Source organism: Biomphalaria glabrata, chromosome 2 (genome assembly GCF_947242115.1).
Source record: "Biomphalaria glabrata chromosome 2, xgBioGlab47.1, whole genome shotgun sequence".
NCBI lineage: Eukaryota > Metazoa > Mollusca > Gastropoda > Planorbidae > Biomphalaria > Biomphalaria glabrata.
The window spans coordinates 38,633,850-38,655,229 of record NC_074712.1 but is presented as its reverse complement, the minus strand read 5'-3'; the positions used below and the strand labels follow the sequence as shown (position 1 = coordinate 38,655,229).

General features: G+C 29.5%; 1 protein-coding gene across 6 annotated transcripts; it reads right to left on the bottom strand.

Annotated features, from left to right (window-relative positions):
• Positions 1-1,800: 1,800 nt before the first annotated feature.
• On the bottom strand, positions 1,801-20,930 carry LOC106062766 (probable E3 ubiquitin-protein ligase HERC4). 6 transcript variants are annotated; one of them, XM_013221085.2, is made up of 29 exons: positions 20,710-20,929; positions 20,223-20,465; positions 19,191-19,356; positions 18,685-18,761; positions 17,468-17,666; positions 16,590-16,621; positions 16,191-16,282; positions 15,852-15,982; positions 15,083-15,320; positions 14,534-14,655; positions 13,864-13,920; positions 13,657-13,768; positions 13,316-13,505; positions 12,524-12,573; positions 12,370-12,438; positions 12,211-12,270; positions 11,887-12,018; positions 10,393-10,482; positions 9,799-9,969; positions 9,413-9,460; positions 8,618-8,713; positions 8,371-8,489; positions 7,589-7,636; positions 6,344-6,410; positions 5,947-5,993; positions 4,789-4,972; positions 4,599-4,701; positions 4,424-4,476; positions 1,801-4,334 (listed from the first exon to the last, which is right to left on the bottom strand). In XM_013221085.2, exons 2-29 carry the CDS (start codon positions 20,455-20,457, stop codon positions 4,179-4,181), a joined length of 3,144 nt encoding a protein of 1,047 aa, XP_013076539.2. In that variant the 5' UTR covers positions 20,458-20,465; positions 20,710-20,929; the 3' UTR covers positions 1,801-4,178. The 6 variants fall into 6 exon arrangements, with proteins under 6 accessions (XP_013076539.2, XP_055876409.1, XP_055876411.1 ...); XM_056020434.1 differs by having other exon boundaries at positions 14,534-14,652; XM_056020436.1 differs by lacking the exon at positions 20,223-20,465 and having other exon boundaries at positions 20,710-20,928.
• Between the last annotated feature and the right edge of the window lie 450 nt (positions 20,931-21,380).

Genomic DNA, 21,380 nt, shown 5'->3' with positions numbered 1-21,380 from the left:
AGCTGATAAAAAAAAACTGTTTACTAGAGCTCCTAATCATAGGATTATGTTTTTTTAATTATTATTTTTTTGTCTTTTGCATTTCCGGGTACAATTCTAACGTTGAAAGTGCATCTCTATTGATCAACGAACAGTGAACTATAAAAGTACTTGAAAAAAACAACACACCTTTGCTTCAATTATTTTGAATCGATCGTGTTATCAATTATTTGACCATATTATCTAGGTTTGTTGTTAATAAGGATAAACCGTTATTTGGTGGACCTTACCTTTTTGAGTACGATCCGAGTGTAGGGTCTACTAAAGAATTTTGTCATCTTGTTGCAATCTGTCCTTTGTTTTACTTTTTTTGGAAAAGTTGGAGGGAGAATTAAGGTTTCCGTGCTGCCTTTTCAAAAGCGATTTTTAAAAAAATTGCTCGAGCCTTAATTCGAACCTTCATGGTGGAAGGCCGACATGTTTTTCCACTTAGCTATTAAAGTACATATAAAATATAATTTATTATTACTTAAAAAATTTTAACCAACGACCTAATTCTCTACATTATATTGTGATTATTGTCACTAATTAATATATTAATTACACATAAAACAAAATTAATTAATTAATTACGACTAATTGATTCAATAACTTTTAAAAAAAAATATTGATTCTTCATGTGTTGTCATCGACAATAATTGTGCAAAGTTTCACCATGATCCGTGAATGGGAAGAGAGAACTGTGACCAGACAAAGTGACCTGATATAAACTAAGTCCAAATATTTTCTCCGTTAACTAACTGCGAGCATTTTTGTTCCCGTCAAAGTTAAGTCTACAAACCAAAGAAAATGTCCAGACATTCTTCATGGACGTGTGAACGAGAAACTAGCGGGAAAAGTCGCTCATCTTTTATCGAAGAACTAGTTAGCCCAATGTTTAAAGTTTACTTGGTCTATTTTTGTCCTCCTTTTTAAGGGTTATATTCTCCTTCATATCATCCATCTGGAGTTGTAAGTGGGAGAGTGATTACCAAGTGGTTAAATGTCCGTATGGAAAAGTAGCTATCAAGTGATTAAGTTTTCCTATGAGAGGGCCCCACACACCATCAAATCGGACAACAAACTAGAGGGTGTGGGGCGGCATAATCTAAAAATTGGTTACAGTTTAAATAATTAGTATATATTATTAATATAAGTAAAGAAATTCCCATACAAATTTTGTGATTTCTCTACTAAAATTCGCGGGCCCCTACCCCCATGGATGTGCCAGTGTGGGAGGTTGGTTACCAAGTGGTTTTAATGGCTGAAACAAGTTGCGAAAGAAGGCCTGCGTGAAGAAAAAAGAATGCAAAGGCATGGAGGGCATAACAGCACGAATAAAGGGCAATTTAGCTAGTCTAGATAATAGTCGGACACACTCCAATAGGCGCTAACTTTGGATAGTTTCGATTGAATTACTGTGCCAGATCCCTCCACAAAGGAATGTACAATAATTTTAAGAATAATTACTACATTTTTTAGACTTGTGCACAATAGAGAGATGGATCTGGTTCAAGGTCAGGCTTTATTCTTGTAAGGGTTAGGGAAACCACATTCAGATGCTTCGAAGTATAGGCAGACATAGGACACACAATTGTGGATGAGTTGAAATTATTTTAGTTGCACACATTTTTTTCCAAAAGAATTCTATTTGGGTAAAACTAAGGAATTTTAAATACTTTTTTTTTAACATGACAGAAACACACAATTAGAATTCATATTAAAATAAAAAAGCTACAAGTGCCATATAGTTTTTTTTTAGCAAATCAACTCATTAAAAAATTAGAAATAGAGCTTTGTTTATTCTGTCACATTTGTTTATTTATCAGTTTGATTTTCATTAGATTTCTAAACTGTTATGCTAATTAAAAGCATTTTTTCTTTTGCGCTGAATGATTTCCATCTCTATAATGAGTTTGTAAAAAATAACTAGATCTAGATCTATTTATTAGCCTCAAGAGAACAAAACGTTTGTAAAATCAAAGTGAGTGTATTTTTGCACCTTTTTAGTTTAATTATCTTATAAACTACAGACATTACTTCAAAAAAGAATATAATTTTGTCCTAAGCATTTCTAATGTTAGGAGGCATGGTGGCTGAGCGGTAAAGTGCTTGGCTTCCAAACCAGGGGTTCAAATCCTGGTGAAGACTGGGATTTTAAACTTTGGGATCTTTGGGTGCCTCTGAGTCCACCCAGCTCTAAATGGGTACCTGACATTAGTTGGGGAAAAGTATATGCAGTTGGTCATTGTGCTGGCCACATGACACCCTCGTTAACCGTAGGCCACAGAGACAGATGACCTTTACATCATCTGCCTTATAGACTGCAAGGTCTGAAAGGGGAAATTTACTATTTATTTCATATCTCAATCTAGTGTCATGCATGTTATGCAGCTTTACACAGATCACTAAAAATTTCACATAAAGTTCATTTAGTAAAAATTCATTAAAAAAAAAACAATAGAGAAACTTTTTCTCTTGTATGATGATGTAAAAACAAAAAGTGAAATATCACTTGATCACTTTGATAACTGATAAAAATTACTCTTTTAATGAGGCATTAAGTCAGCATTCATAACAGTGTAAATGGTTGGTAAATTTTTTTCTTCTAATAAGCATCTCTCTGTTCACAACCAATCCTTATATAATAACAAAAAAAGGCTATTACAATTTATATAATTTTCTTCATAAATAATTCATGAATGTCATTTTTTAAAAAGTAGTAAATAAAGCTACTGTCATGGTCACACTATAAGTATTGTAAGTACCAATTACCCCAAGGTTGAACTTAAAAGGCAAAATTGTGAATTCAAATTGTAAGTCAAAACGAAGTATAAATAAGTAAATAATTATATGCTCTTATTTTGTCACATGTGGAGCCTACAAATACAATTTATAATATACATTATTTTTACTAAGCATTATTATTTTACAAGGAAGAAAAGAATGTATAATAAATGAAACTTGATAAGTGATCACAAAATATTCCTGTTGCATGAGCCTATAAATTTAAATAGTTTTGGAGTTTAAAATGTAGATTAGTTGGCAATTTTAACAAGGTACAGTAAAAATCTATTTAGAAATCATTAAAATAAACAAATAGTGTCTCTTTTTTTCCCTTATCATTAATATCACAGCAACACTTATAAAACAATCTGAAAAAACAAAGGCATAGCTCTTGACACTAGAATCAGATTGATGTGATCCATGGTCATGGTCACATTCTTATATGCTTGCGAATCTTGGACGCTGACTGCAGAACTAAAGAGGAGGATCCTAGCAATGGAATTGAGATGCTATTCAGAAAGATCCTAAGTATCACATAGAAAGACAGCATTACAAATGAAGAGATTAGAAGCAGTATTAGTACAGCGATTGAACCTAACAATGACTACCGTCAAAAAACATAAGCTAAAACTCTGTAGCCATATCACAAGGTCCTCAGGGCTTGCAAAAGACATTCCTTCAGGGAACATTACCAGGAAAAGAAGAAAAGGAAAACAGAGAAAACGAAGGGAAGACAATATAAAAGAATGGATGGGCCCGTCATTGAAAGAGATTCTATCCAAGTCAAAAGACAGAGAGGATTGTAGAACAACAGTGTGTTGCCCCAACAGTCTAAAGAATAGGTGAAGGTGAAATTACTACCATTCCTCAATGGTTCATTTTTCATAATTTTTTTTTATCTCATGAACAATTAAAAGTGACAAGCAAAAGCTTAATAAGACCTTAGAAAAATACATTAAAAACTAATGGTCTAAGACTAAAAAAAAATATTTGTGAATGATAGCTGTCAAAATGGTTAGGCTGGAGTGCTATAGCATAAAGAAGTTCATGGAATTTCAAGGCATCAAAATATTTATGAAATAAACTATATACCAGAGTAGATTGAGTTAGACTGATGAATAAAAAAAAACAATGTTTTACTTGAGATCATTTAGTGGGTCACTATGATATTGATATAGAAAGAAGATTATAAAATGGTAAAAATCATCCCCTAGTTTTAAAATCTTATTGAAATCTATTTGTCAATAATGAAAAATTGAAATGTCTTAGCATGGAATATCATTATTTTTTTTTTTTTTTTTTTAAGAAATAAAAAAAAAAAGAAATGTTATAAAGCTTTCTGGTATTTGAGAATCTTCTTTCTCAAGGATGTTTCATCTCATTCCAAAGCCTTCAGTTTGTTGAATAGCAATAAGCAGCTTTTTTTGCAGAGTTGATTTTTCTTTATAAATTGGCAAATGTAAGAGGTTGAAACAAGTATGTGCTGAAGGCAAATATTGTTCACCTCTTGTATCAGGATCAATAATTATCTGTAGAGTAAGACAGCATTCAATGAAATGTCATTCAAATTTTGCAATAGAGAACAGAAATTAAAAGCTGAAAACTAAAAAGTGTTTACCTTGACTTCTTTCATTCCAAAAACTGGAATACGATCACTGCCAGTCAAAAACACTGGAATTTAAAAAGCAGTATAAAAAACTAGTTTAAGAAAAGAACTAAAATTTCAAAATAAATTAAAACAGAATCAACATTCAAAAAAGAAATTCATTAAATATTTTTGAAAAAAAACTTACATAGAAATTTCTTTTTGTTTGTCATACTCATTGAATGAAAAACTTCCCAAAACATTCTAATAGTTGGGTGGTATTTGTGATAGTCTAATTTGTATTCTGTGTTCTTGAAAACAAAATGTGTATTGTTATTAAGATTAAATCAAGAATACACTGAACTAAAAAATGTAGATCATGTTGGAAGACTAAATACCTTTTCCAACTCAGTGAAGTCATAATCTTCATTCCCAACTACCATGGCCTGGAGTTCTTGAGGGTGAAATAAATCCAAGACTTTGCCACCACACACACTATGAAATCCTTCACTAAAAGCTTTGAACTGGACTTCTACGGACTTATTCAATAATTTATCAACATGCAGATCTATAAATTCTTCTCTGGAGAAGCAGAAACAATCAGATAATAACATTTTAAAAATCAGATAATAAAAGAAGTTAATGTGGAAGGCTGATTCAGTCTCTCAACATGGTTTTTATCCATTCATGTTGGACAAAAAGGCCAAATTAGACACAATGGTGACCTATCTGATTACTTCCCCATAGTAAATGGCTTAAAGAAATATTGTATACTTGTTCCTAATCTGTTTGCTATCTTCTAAATCTCAACACTAGACTATAAGTATAACAAAAAGGAAATGGGGAAATAAAGGAAGCCTTTGTTTTGTTTGATGTAATGCACAAATTTCCTTATGGAGCTTAAGCAAGCAATTCTTGTATGTATGTATGTATGTATGTATATATATTATAATCTTGTTAGCTTGGACTAGGAAATAATGTCAAAAGACAGCAATATTTAAATGAAATGTTTACATGTAGTTACATCAACATCAGAGATCTAGTAAAAATTACAATAGACTGGTCGCCATAGTTTTTCTATGTTGTTTTTAGTTTTATTAACTCATGTATATCATATTTGAAACTATATCAAAATTGTTTAATTTATTTGTTTTCTATCAATTATTATACTTTAACCAATTGAATTACTAATGTTGCTGCAACAACATGTAATCATTTCTTTTTATATGTTTACCATGATAAGCACATTTGTACCATGCTGCACAATTTAACCAAGGATTAGCATCAAGGGGAATAACTTAGGGGTAAAAAACAAAAGCATACTAAAAAAATCATTATTAAATTAAAGTTGAAAAAATCAATTGTTTTATTAATCAATAAATATTACTCTCATAAGAAAGAAAAAAGGTTTGATATTTTACAAATGATAGTTCTATTTATTTTACAGTGTCTTTAAACTAACTTTGTTTACTTTAGTCTGTGATTATCAATTAACTGGGATACACTACTCACAGATGTGCAGATGAAATGATATGGATGCCAGGCTATAGACTTACTTATTTGTGTGATTGACAAGCCTGCTTTTTCCATCAGGACATAGATTCTGTTAATGAAGTTAATGTGTTTGATTTAAAATAGTTCTTAAAACTGTTTCTTTAATTTTATTCTTATTTCATTGAAAGTTATAAAACCACAGTAATGATTTGGCATATAAAATATTTTGAATTTTCAATAACCTAGACATGTAAATATTGGTCCTCTTAATTGTTTTGTTTTTCTCGTTCCTCCATTTTCTAATGTTTTGTTTTTTTTCAATGATTAATAATTATGTTAATCTTTTTAGTTTTTTTTTTTCAGCATTTTTTTTCCATACTCATTTCAGCATTCATTAGCTAGAGAAAAAGACACTGCAACATAGAAAGAGATAAAATTTTTCAATATGGGCAATTATACCTCAAAATCTAGAAGAAATTGCTCTTCAATATCATCATCATCATAGTCGAGTAGGTTTTGGAGGCTTCTAAAATGTCAACAAAAAAAATACATGCATTATTTTATATTATTTTATTTTTAATACTGAGTGAAATATTAATAGGACAAAATTAGGTGCATTGCTGATATTTTTACATTTTTTAATGTTTGTGGTACTAAAAAAGCTGAATTTGTTTTATTATCTTAAAGACTACAAACATTTCTTCAAAACATAATTATGTCCTATGCATTTCATGTGTCAATCTAGTTATGCATGTTAATCAGCGATTTGAACTCTGCTGAATCATTGGTTTTCCTGGCTGTTTATAGTCACGCATGTTAATCAGCTATTTAAATTCTGCTGAATCGTTGGTTTTCCTGACTAATTCAGGCAGCTCATTTCATTCTCTAATCGCACTTGTATGAATTGTCCTAGCATATGAAATAAGAAATGTGCCTTTATCTTTGTGTATTTCTGAGTATTTCATTAGGTTTTGTTTTTCTATTTGTAAATCATGGTTCAGTGTTTTAAATATTATTGTTACTTTACTTTTTATTCTTCAGTCCTGAAGTATCTCTAAAGTTACTGATTTTACAAATGGCATTACTCTAATCAAATGTTAAAATTCATTTGCTATAAATCTTACTGCTCTTTTTTGCATCTATTCTAGTCTCTTTATGTTTTCTAGAGTTGAGGGGTCCCAAACGGAGGATGCCTATAGTAATATTGGCCTAACTAAGGTTAAAAATTTCTTTTAATAAACCATAATGCTTTAATTGTTTTTTTTAATAATTTTATCAATATCGGGGGTTCCCTGATAACTTTTAAATTATTATTACTCCTAGATATTTTGAATTTTTAGTCTGTGTAACTGGTTTACCATAAGTAAAGTAAGTAGTTTTTATTTTAGTTTTGTTGTTACTCTTAATAACTGGCATATTTTTGGGTGACTTTTGTTCCTGAACTAATGCTATTGGGTAGGTCATTTATGTAAATTAGAAAAAGTAGTGGGCCTAAGACTGTTCCTTGAGGTTTTGATTGATGTATTGGTTTCAAAACCTTTGAATTTTTTATTAATGCGCATTTTATAGTCACACACATTTTTTTAATGTTTATAGTTTCTTTTTTCAACGGCCAGAATCACAGATTTTTTTTCAAGAATATGCATTACCAATGAAGTAGACGTAGTTATTTAACATTGAAACGAATACTTTAAAAAATATTACCTTCCAGCAACAGGCTCTAATTCTGTTAGGTCATCAAGTGTGACAGGTCTAAGTATAAAGATATGGAAACTTTTTAAAGTCTATCATTAAACAAATGTCATATGACAAATTTACTTAAAATTTGTAACTTGCATCTCTAATATTCTTTACATTAACCTTTAGAGAATTTAAATTTAGCTAAAAGTTATTGATGCATTTAAGTTGATTTGAAAATAATGTAAGCTTACATCTTAGAATTCATAAGAATTAAAATTATTGTCAGATACAGAGGCATACTAGTTCTTTTTTTTAAAAGGAATTTAAAGCTCACTTATTTCTATAAAAAAAAAAAAATTTACGACCATTGTGCTGCCTACCCAATGAGTTTTCATCTTTCCATGACATTTTTTTTTTAAAGAGAGTAAAACATATACAGATCTAGTTAAAAATCAGTTTAGTATTTTGATTAAGCAATAAGTTTTTAATGTGTCAAAAAAAAAAAAGAAAATGGAAAAAAATATATATTTACACACAGCTATTGGGTTCACAAAATATGTATCAGCTCAAGCTTTCATTTATATTCAGGTAATTAAGTGACTTAATTGGGATGGAGCTTCTGACCAAATTGAAAGAGGTTGCTAGGAAGATAGCACTTCATGGATATTGATATTAACTTCCATGTACTAAAAAGCAAAGATCCTGATTACAAACTGACTATGAAAATGTAACTGTTTGACTTGAGAGTACCAAACAAAATGACAACACAATATTAAAAAATGAAACATATTTTTAAAACATATTACCTTTTTAGCAACTTTTTAAATAATGCTAATGGAAACTGAAGATTTATCATGATAAAGTTGTAGATTGCAAGGCCACATATAATTCCAAACATATGAAACATACTTGAATCTTTGGATGACTGTAGATAGTAAAACATTTATTCTCAAATACAGAGAAATGCATCTCTTTATTTCAATCTTGTTTCAGTTCTTGTTTTAAGAATAATAATTTTAAAAATATTATGCTATCAGCAATAAAGTTACTTACAGAAGGATCAAACCATTGAAAATTGGAGTCTTCATGAAGTTTAAACATGCCATATTCAGGATCTAGTAGTTTACGTATAAAAAGCATGAAAAACTCCTGTGAAAAGGCATGTATATTTATAAGCTTAAAAAATCATAATATTATACAAGTAAAAAATACTTTGGAGGCACGGTGGCTGAGCGGTAAAGCTCTTGACTTCTGAACTGGAGGTTCTAGGTTGAAATCCTGGTGAAGACTGGGATTTTTAACTTCTGGATCTTTGGGCACCTCTGAGTCTACCCAGCTCTAATGGGTACCTGACTTTAGTTGAACAAAAGTAAAGGCGGTTGGTCGTTGTGCTGGCCACATGACACCCTCGTTAACTGTAGGCCACATAAACAGATGACCTTTACACCATCTGCTCAATAGACCACAAGGTCTAAAAGGGGAACTTTACTTCTTTTAAAAAAAAAAACTTACAAAAGAATGTTCTTTTAAATTGCTATTATAAAGCACAACTTTCATGCTTAAACACTATGGTCCATGTCCTTTATGGACCAGTGGGGGGAGGGGGGGAGAGGTATCTGCAAGAAAGTTTCCATGTTGCAAATACAACTCAGCCACACATGCCATTTTTTTATTAATGAAAGATAATTGGAATATATAATATAAAAAATTATAAAAAACTGAAACAAAAAAAACAACTATTTAGCATATAATTAAGATTTAGATATTTGAATCACTATGCTGCCTCAAAATTAAAAAAATATTATTAAAGTTTATTTTGTATATAAAAACAGAACTGAGGTAACTTACTTTCCTAACTCCTCCAATATCAACTGCTTCCTCATCTTCAAATACAATCTGAAAAACAAAAACTTAAATGGGGATGCAGAACAAAGTAAATGTGCAATGTCATTAAAATAAAAGCACTCAACTAGAAGATATTTTCATATGTTCAAGGAATATGTCAAACATGCCTCTGATGTTGCTTGTTTGGGATGAAAGCTGAATGCTTTCACCGAACTCAACTCAGTATTCATTAGCACAATGCCATGATGTCCTCTGTATTACAACCCTAGCCTCTTTCATAGTACACAGGTTGTATGGAGTATTTTTATTAGCACATAAGACAATATCAATGCTGCATACACACCAAAAAAAAAAAAAAGATGATAAAAAGCATGTGTTCTATGTTTTACCTTCAGAGGACTTTTTAGCTCTGTCAGCTCTGTTTTTCTCAGTTCTTTTAATGTGTCTTCTACTAAAGTGTTTCTGTTTACTTTCAGTTCAAGGCATCCAAGATTAGGATTGAACCATTGTAGTGGAAAAAATGACATTAAATTGTTCTGTACTGTTCTTATACGAGCCATCTACACAAATATAGTACATTTTAAATGCAGAAGGGCACTTTAAAACCAACTAATTAAAATAAATGTGCTAAAACAAATGAAAGGAATTGAATTTAAGCTATAAATACAGTTTTTAATATGGATTGTAAGATTAACATTGAGGTGATTTGATGGAATGATGTATACGAGTAATGTAGTTATATGAATCCTTGAGTGGACTGCTAAAAAAATGAAATAAAACATCTTGATACAAAATTGAGTAAGTACAAAAAGTTTTTCAATTAATTATTTTAGTTCAACATTAATGGATGTCAAAAATATATCTGATAAATTGCTTGTAAGACACACAAAAAATAGATTGAAAAGTAAAACAAAAATTTTACAGTAATATATTTTTTAACAATCATTCTGATTACTTATACATTTAATAGTTTATGCAATTACCTCCCTTTGTAGAGCAGCATCTGTTTGAAGTAATACACTTTTAGCTTCAGCATCAAACAGAAATGGATAACTGCAAAAGTAGAAGGCTTTCTAAAAATAAAAGAAAACATTGAATTTTATTAAACATAAAAAGGTTGCTTCTTTTTTTTTTTAATGAAAACAGAATATGAACGTCAATGTTTTGTTTTTAACCTTCAAATAAATTGTCACTTGAAATTTCAACATAATTTTGATTATAAAAACTGAAAAAAAGAGCTTAAGTATGGATTTACAGGTCTTGAAAAAGACTTATATACAGGTATATAATTTATTACACATTTTTACCAAAAAACAAAGCATAAAAACTTTTAAAGTGTATATGTAACTGAATCAATACTGTTTCCCTCAAAATGTTAAATTTAAAAATTAAAGGCCATATTGTCTCAATTAAAAAGGTTAATTTTTCATCACAGGATAAAATGTAAGAACACTGGCATTTACAGTGTTAAATTTAAATGTACTAATTGTAATGTAATGTTTAAATAGAGTTTGTGGTTTGATCAAAGTCTGATACTTTAATTCTCTAAAAAAAACCAGTCCAAATGTTGTGACTTGTGTGGTGATCCTATCAAATAACAACTCTTAGTTCTGTCTTGAAACTTAAGTCATCTTCAGTGTTCTATTCTATTCAGCAGTTGTTATTATATAGAAAATTCTACAGTAATTTTCAAAACAAATGGAGAGCAGATCAACCTGTTTGTTTTTGTTTTGTAAACAGGATTTTCCTATTTGAATGCCAAAAAGCTAAAGCTTTTAGTGTATGTAATGAAAAATTTGGTGGAAAGTTGGCTGGGTGGTAATGTGCTTGGCTTCTGAACCAATAGGTCCTGTGTTCAAATCATGATGAAGATTGGAATTTTTTATTTTGGGATCTTTAAAGGTCCTCTGATTCTAATCAGCTTTAATGGGTGCCTGCAATTAGTTGGGAAAAAGTAAAGGTGGTTGGTCATTGTGCTGGCCACAGAAACAAATGGCCTTTACATAATCAGCCATATAGATCACAAGGTGTAAAAGGGGAATTTTTAAAATGAAAAATTATGTAAATGTTAACCCAAAATCTCTTGTCTTAGTAACACCATTATGTCTATTGAGATGGCTTTAAGAACAATGTGCCAAGTAGATGAATAATATGCTACTTATAAAATTGTAACACCAGAAAAAATATTAGTTACAAATATATCTTGTTACCCATTTAGCTTAATGTATTAATTAAATTGGTGAAAGTCTAGTTCAAAGTTATACCCATCAATTTAAAGTACTTTATACCTAAGCGGACTTGTTCAATATCTAAATAATCCCCTCCCCCTTTTCAAAGAGAAAAAAGAAAATCTTGTTCAACAATGACTTAAAAAAAAGATTTTATTTATTACAAACAACTCTTTTCTGCAACCAAACTAAGTCATCACAAACACATTTACTCCACACAACATATATGTTACCATATAGTTTTCAAACCTGTTTAATTAGATTTGGGAAAACAGATGCTTGGACCAATGTGGTGTAGTCATTTATAATATCCACACTGTTTTTCAATTCAGGCAAATAGAATTTATCATAAGGAATAATCTGATTATGAGCTTCATTGATCTGCATTATAAAAAATAAGTAATTAAATTATTCAAAGAATGACATTTTATTTCAAATTTTATTAATAATTTATTACCACACAAAATGTAAATTAAATATCAAATGAATAAATGTTTCAAAATGAACTGTAAAGCAAATTATTTTACAAAAAAGAATAATTCTATGGCAAATTAAGTTTGTAGCAAATCTTACCATATAAAGCATACTCAACATTTCCAGGGATATTAGTAATCCAAACTGAAGGGTCATATACTATAGAAATAAAACAATTAAAATTCATGTGAAAGCAGTATTAATAATTCTAATATAAAAATGTTTCAAATGATAAGATGTCAAAAAAAAAATACTTACTTCATCTGTGCTGAATTCATGAACTGTTACTGGTAAGTGGAATACATATTTTATGACATTTTTGTAACTCTGAAAAATTGGCATAAATATTTTGAAAAGGTTTAATAAACTTTTGTTACAATTAGTTATTTTTTATTGGATAAAAGCTACTTACCACAACTAATCTGTTAAAAAAAGATGGTTGGTTTAGTACCCACCATGAATCTGAAAGTAAGATTCAGAATTGGCCAAATAGTGTTAAAATGAAGAAACCAAAATTTGAAATTTATTTCTGTCAAAGATATGTGCTAAATAAAACAGCTTAAAATATATGATGTAAAATATTTATTCTAATTCCTAATCCTAAAGATGATATAATTGAGCATTGGAAATGGAGCAAAGTTATTATAGGTGACTCCTGATTTTATTAAAATTTAGAAATATATTTCTTTATTTCATTGCACTAATAACAACATGTTTTTTTTTCCAAAAATTTATAGGGATGTAAATATAATGATGGTTAAAAATTTTTTTACTTGCAAGTATAAAAGTTGTCTATTTTTTTAAAAGATTTTTGTGTATTTAATAGTATGAATAGAAAATAAGGGTACGTAAAGAGAAACCAAAATTTTCAAAATAAGTTTTTATCAATAATTTTTAACCCTTAAGCTATAGCTTTAACCTTTTCTTCATAAAATACCACAATTTTCTCTAGTGTAACCAATTTGTTCTTTTTATATTCAAATGATATGCATTTTCTACTTGTTCAAACGATCTAAAAATCATTATTTGAAAGATCAATAAAGTGAATTAAGACAATTTAAAATGTACGCTCTGATTATTTATTGAATTATATATCTGCAAACATGGACTTAGCAATGTACAGTGATTGAATAAAATAAAAATAATGTTTTGCCATTAAAAAAATTGCACTGATATAATAAGTAAATTATGTACTAAAACTTACTGATTTTATCTAGAACAACTTTGCTCAGTGAGAGAAGAGACTTGGCAAAAGGACAAATGATTGAACTGTACAACTGAGGCTGATCAAACAAATGACACTCTGGTAGTATAAGGTAGATACGCAGGGCTTCTACATCAGGTGGAGACTTCAGTAATGATGGACATAAGCTTTGTGCTATTGCTGTTGATATCTGCAATTTGTAAAAAACAAAAATGACTGAAGGACACTGACAAAACAGGAATACATTTGAAAGATTTAACAATAGTCAAACAGTGAAAGAATTATATTCTCTTCTCACTTCTAGATAAATATGTCAATTAAAAAAAAAATCAGAAAATTACCTTATGTATAATTTCAACATTGGAAATTGTAGATAGGTCTTGAAAAAATTTTCTCACAGCAATCATGTCTACACCATGTTTTTTACTGGTAGTATTGTAGTGCTTATCATCACTGGGAGAAAATAAAGTTTTTAAATACCTACCCTTTTATAATTATTTTTTTTTGTCAAATAACAGATCTACGCGGAATATAAAGTTTTCACTTACTCTAAAAGAAATGAGCCATTGAGACATGAAGCACTTGAAAAAATCTGGATAATCTCACTGAAAAAGAAATGATTTATTTCTTTTTTACAGAAAATTTGTATCTTCCTAAACAATTAAGCTGAATTGTATTTAAATTTTTTAAGCAGTTCTTTTATTAGTACCAGTACAGGGTAACTGTATAAAAAAAAAAAGCAATCTTAAAGTTATGCATTAACTTTGTGAACACTTTGAATATTTACACAAAAAAGAGACAAAAAAATGAGTGGGTGGTAATGCTAGCTACAATGTTGCTCACATTTTAAGTAGAGAAATGAACTCCTTTTCCAATTTGAAAAAAAAAGATTAACTTCAAATAACCCATTAATTAATATAAGTACTAAATTCACAGATTTCTCATAATAAAATTAATTTCAAATCAATTTTATTTCATTTTTATATCTTCTTATTGATGTAGCTTGTGACATCAGAGTCAGAAATTAAAAGGCCCGCTGGTCGAATTAGGTTGAGCATCACTGGTCTACATAATCAGGAATAAGAATGAGAAGAATAGATAATTAAAAACCATCAAAGAACAGAAGTGCTTCCAGACAACTAATTAACTGGGCATCTATTCAATTTCTAACAAACTAAGTGAGAAGTGTGTAATTAAATAAACTTGTAGAAATCATACTTAATATCATCTGATAGAGTTTCATTTTTCTGCAGAGACCGAAGCATCTTAATTCTTTCAGGAGTTAATGTTAATATCTGCCTTGCTGGATCTTCTTTTCTGTAATCTTCAGGTTGACACTGCTGTAAAAAATAACTTTCTTTTCATTTTATTTATTGAATATTAAAACATGTTTTAAATTTCTAATATTCTTGTTTATTTTTTTTATCTAAAAATTTTATATACTGTGATTTAAGTAATAGAAAACTATATACATTTCTTTAAACAAGTCCTCAAGAAAATCTTTATATTTTTACAAGACAATCTTTGTATAATATATATATATATATATATATATTTACTTTTTAAACAATTTTCCAAAAAATAAATAAACAGAATAACCACACTTAAATTATTTAAAAATTGATCTATTCATTGAGTAAAAATATTAAATATAAATATACATAGCCTATATAATTAGTTTTTAAAGCATTTGATTAAGAAAATTTCATCTAGTTGTTTTCTAAGCATTAAATAGAACAGAAAATGATATTTGTAATTAAAACTTACATCTTGAGTAATTACAAAACTGTGATCACCACCTGCATATATACTTTTCACTTTCAAATTTAGACCTTGATTCTTTTCCTGCATCAATGAATGTTGTGTATTTTTTAAGACAAATGGACATGGTATAAAAACTGGAGTGTTTTTATTATCTGTTGTTGAAAGCCCAAGCTGGCCAACTCCACCTAATCCAAAAGCATACAAGCGTCCAGATTTGGCATTCAAGGCCAATGTGTGATTTCTGAACACACAAATACACACAAAAAAAGAAAATGTTTTTGTTGTAAAATAAAAAACTACATAAAATATAGTAGTAACAAACAATCAAAAGAACAAAGTTTTTCTCAAGTCTACAACTGTATTTTTGTTTGGAGTTTTAAATACTTAATTAGCGAATTAGTTTTTTTCTTATCTATTAGATCTACTTGCATCATAAGAATTATCATAAGAATTTAATAACAATTATTAACTCATAAAGAAATGTAAGCTTATATAATTTTATAAAATGGCAATAATTAGTTAGCTTAGTGACATTGTTTAAACCCCAAAAAACTTACATGGCATGATCCAGTGGATGGCTGCCTAATCAAGTGGTATGTACTCTGGACTGTCATCTCAATGATTCCAAATTTGAATTCAAATGAAGTAATATGTATAGCATATTTCTTTTAACTTCTAAGTAAATAGTTTAGGTATCTAAAGATATTTATCAATCTACAGATCAAAGTGTTGATCAATAGCTTGACATGAGAAAGAGAAAAAAAAAAGTTACCTTCCACAAGCAATCTGTGACACCTCACTTCCTGACAACTCTATCACCTGCCTAGGTAAGATCTCATTGTTGCAACTACCATGGCCTAGTTGACCATATGTTCCTGCACCAAAGGTAAACACTCTACCATCCTGAGAATCAAAAGCATCATTATACAATTCAAATTATGTCACACAATGCACATGACCAAACATCACAAAATAGAAAGAAATGTTTCCTAGAATCAAAATATCTGTTTTAAAAATAAACATTTTTCAATCTAAATTTTAAAGTGCTTTTCATTTTTTATACTGTTTTTATTTAAATTTTAAACTACATGTCAGAAATAAAATACTCAACCACTGTAAGACAAGCAGTATGATTTTCACCACAACAAATATATTTGATTCTTTGACTGCGCAATGGTCTACATTGGTTAGGTGAATGGAAATCTGTTTTTGAATAAATATATGTGAGAGAGAAATAGTATTACCTTAAATTACATTTCTTACAACTTAGCATTTTCTACATTTACTGTGCATTTGAAAATTAAATTATATTCAATCATACATTTTTCACTTAACCTTTTTGTGCACAAATGGAGCATTGTGGAAAACTAGAAATGCTATTCAATGAAAGAAAAATTGTAAGACAGAGTAACTAAGAAATGCTTCAAATTATACAACCAAAATTTGACTTGGTAGAAGGTTATTTGAACCTAGTAAAAACTTACAAGATGCGTCATAAAATAAATCTTACCAATTGTGTCATTTAATCCCAGCTGACCAAAACTGAAAAAAAAGGTGATGTTTTATCATAAAATTTGAAACTTAGATTCAATTTAGTGACCTTAGCCTGTGTATGTACCTTCTTTTTGTGAGGAGAAAAAACAACAACATTGTTTGCTTTATCATTTGAATGTATGTTGAAACTTTAGTGCAAATTACTCTGTGTTTCTTTTGTTAAATCCTCCAAGGGAAAAAATATTTAGTGCACTATTATTTCTAACTAATTATTTAACAATATTAAAATACTTTATTAAATAGGTGTAACAAAATCTATTTTCAATTTTGAATATTTAGTAATTGTAGCAAAAATTATTAGAAATATTATTTATAATACATATTTAATGATGTAAAACAAACAGAAGTCAAACAACAGCCAGTAAAGTTATAAAACTTCCCAAAAATTTTTATTTTTCTCTGAATATAATGAAGGCTACTGTAGATTAAATAAATACTCTAATAAACTAACTTCCCCAAAAAATATTTTGCATTGCTCCATTAAAAATCAGAGTAATGAGACATTATCGGTGCTAATGCTTGTGAATTCTCAGACTATATGGTTTTCATAATTGCACTGAAATAAGAGAGGCAGATGAACAATAGAAAACCAATAAGAGAGTTCCTGTATCAAGTTCAAATTAATTTTATTTTAAATATAATAAATTATGATAAAATTTCTATATTTTACAATCATATCAATGAATCATATTTATTCTATAGAGTTTATATCCTGTCAACTTTCCCAATAAAATTTAAGATAATAATTTCTATTAAAGAAAAAAAAATTAATTTGATAAGTTTGAAAATAAGTAATCTTGCATTGATAACTAAGATCAATATATGATCTGTTACCTGTTTCTTCCCCATCCAAAGATGGCTCCTGACTTGGATAGGATCAGACAATGATTGCCTCCTGCAGCCACTTGAGCAATTGGTAATCCTTTCAAACACGCAATAAAACAAGGCTGATTTCTATATTTATACAGGTGTTGATCTAGACCGATTCCTAACTGACCAAATGAATTGGAACCCCATGTAGCAATACATCCTTCTGAAAATTCAAAACATAAGTGAGATGTTAAACAATGAATATTATCTTATCTTATGAAATATAGATATTACTTCAAAAAAAAAGATGACAACGTCATACATGTGTTCCTACGTCAATCTAATCATGCATGTTATGTCAAATCATTGGTTTTCCTAGCTGACTCAGGCAACCCATTCCATGATCTATAAGCATTAGAAAAGTAGAAGCATTTGTACAAATTCATCCTAGCATATGGAACAAGGAATGTGCCTTTATCTTTGAGTTTTTCTGAGTATTTTATTAGGTTTTGTTTTATATTTGAAGATAATGTTTAATGTTTTATGTATAATTGCTACTTTATTTACATATTATAAAATACTAAATACATGTTTTGGAACACTATAATAGATAGAAAAAGTGTAACTGGAACTAGTAATACTTTGTCATTGTCATTTTTTTTAATCACAAAAACACATGTATGGGTACTGTTTCAGACAACTTGTGGTATTGAATAAACAAAAAAATGTCCTTTATGAATCTATAAGTGTTGGCAGAGTTAATCCACAAACATATCCTGAGAAACTCTTTACAACAAATGATCCCAATCACTAAAACAGTCATTTTCACTTCCAATCTTTAAGGAGGTGTGGTGGCTGAGTGGTAAAGTACTTGACTTCCAAACTGGGGTCCCAGGTTTAAATCCTAGTGAAGACTGGAATTTCTAATTTTGGAATCTTTGGGTGCCTCTGAGTCCACCCAGCTCTAATGGGTACCTGACATTAGTTGGGAAAAAGTAAAAGCAGTTGGTTGTTGTGCTGGCTACATGACACCCTCATCAACCATGGGTCACAGAAACAGATGACCTTAACATCATCTGCAATATAGATCGCAAGGTCTGAAAGGGCAACTTTACTTACTTTTCCAATCTTCAAAAGTACTAAATTAGAATAGATGATATTACTCGATGACTTTAAAAAGTAATTAGCTTTATTTTTTTTTACTCAAAATTTCACAATGAACATGAAAAAAAAAGACTCACCATTTGTTAAAACCATTGTATGGTCATTACCACAAGATATTTGCACCACACAATGAACAGCTAGAGATTTTATTAACCTGCAAAAGATATATAAATACATAGAAAAATAGATGTATTCTAAGAGTACATAAACAAAGTCTGAAGGTAAAATTAGTTAAAGATGATATAAACACTTTCATCAGGAGTGCTGCGAAAAGCAGGGTGCCCAGACACCTGCACTGTTATCAGCAGTAGATGCCTTTGCTGGCTTGGTCATATGTTCATACACAAGAAGTAGAACAAACATTAAATATCATTAAAGGAGAAATATCAATCTTTTGAATGTACACACAGAAATGACTGAAATGCTGTAGCATAAAATTTAAAAAATTTAATAATGAAAATGAAAAATGAAGGGAACAATAATTTTTTTTTAATTAATCAACATATATTTACATATTCATGATTCAATAAAAAAAAAAAAACAACTGAAAAAACATTAATATACTGATTGGACTTATACTTACTTAGGTGTACCTGTGAAGTTCTCTTCCACATCACCCCTTCCCAACTGACCCTCAGTATTTTTGCCCCATGTAAGAACTTCATGAGCTTGAGTGAGTACAACACTATGTGAGGCTCCAGCAGCCACTTGAATCACATGATGGGGCTGTAGACCTTCTCCAACTTCACCTGTATAATTAGAATCTTTTTGTTTCTTACATGTGTTATTTAGTAAGCTGGTAACTAAGTCATAAAATACTTGGCTTTTAAAATTAGGATCTCAAGTTTAAATTCAATTCAGATGTATGTGTGATTATGAGTTTATCTTATGATATTATTTAAGGAAAAGATAATTGATTACATAGATGTTGAGTTGGCTAGATTCTCATATTATAAAGTGCTAGGTCTGAAAGGAAATCTTTTACTTTTTACATGCATTATATATGTTTAATGTCCCATATTATTTACAGAGATAATGGTAAGCAAATGTGGTAGGCTATTTGTGTGTATGAAGATCAAAACAAATCAAAGCATTTGAAATTAACATCATAAGAAATAAAGATAGAGTAAATAAGTACAGACCTAGCAATCTATAGGACAGATGATGTAAAGGTCATCTGATTCTGTGACCAGCTCAAGGACCAACCACTTTTACTTACTAATATCCGGAACCCATCAGTCAGCTGAGCCCTAAAAATCTAGAAAATGAAAAATCCCAGTCTTCACCAGGATTCAAACTTGAGACACCTTGGTTTAGAAGCCAAGGGCTTACCACTGAGCTACCATGCCCCACAGAGTAGAACTAAGAATGCAATACTGATATAAAATATATAAAGAAACTTTATTATTGAAGTACTTAAAATAAAAAAATTCATATTGTTGTACAGCACATAAAAGTATTATACACTACATTAAAAAAAAATCAATATTTACATCAACAAATATGCACCCTGGATAAATCATTTGATATAACATTATAGCCTTCACTAGCCATTTTCTCCTTTTTTGAGAATTTTCTTTTTAAGAAAAATAATGTTTATATTTTAAACACTTGCCTAGCTTGTTAAGTTGAATATCTCGACCACATTGTCTGAAGTCATTATAACCACAGCTAAGAACTTTGCCATCTTTCAAACACACCAATGTATGACCTGTACCACTGCTTATACTTTGTATTTCTTTCCCATTTAATGAGTGAATCTGGCTAGGAGAACATATTGTCCTATTATCTGAGCTGCAAAGTCCAAGAGCTCCTGAGTTATCATCTCCCCATGCAAAAATGGCTGACATTGTATAAACTTAAGGTGCAAAATGAATGAAAAAGACAGAATGCATGAGAAAAATTTATAAAATGATATAGGCCTATATTTAACAAATGTTCATAAATACTAGTCTACATCTTAAAAGAAATGAGAAAGTATATGAGTAGGTATCTATAGTATATAGGTACTCATCATGTCAGTAGCCTAGTAGGCTATTAGTTTGGAGAAACAAGCTAGACAAGATGACATAATGATTAATTTAATTAACTAAAATGAGAACCTGCAGTCTTTTTGGCTGCTTTTATATCTAGGTCTATAATCTAGTGATAGCTAGAGTATATCTATTTCGTGGCACGGTTTGCACTAGAAATTTCAGCGAATTCTGAATTGCATGATCTAGAAATTAAGAAATAGAAGAAATAATCTAGATTCTATAATCTAATTCTAAATCTAGACTAGAATATGTTATCTACAATTCTAGAACTAGTTTTAGTTAGATTTGTATTTTCAATAACCGAAAGAACGATAAGGGTGTCAGTGTTATTTATAGCTCTATATAATAGGCCCTATAGTCTATCAATATTTTACACCTATTTTTTTTTTCTTATGTTGTTTTTAAACATGCAAGTGAATAGGCCAAATAAAACTATTTCTAATACTTTTCGGAGAAATCCGTTCGTTTCTGACTAGTTCTATTTTAAGAACAGGTTTCCTTGAAAATCTAGACATTACCAAATTAGTTTTGGCTAAGATCAAAGTGTAAAAAAAAAAATTAGATCTAAGTTACTTCTGTATTTTTTAAATCAGATCTAGAATCTGGTTCATGTTTAATTTAAAAAAAAAAAAAAAAAAGAATTTGTAGTATGTTTTCCCGCCAGGATTGTAGGGCTAAACGAATTTGGCGTTGTAATGAAAATAAACATATATGACATCATGTTTATAAATAAACAA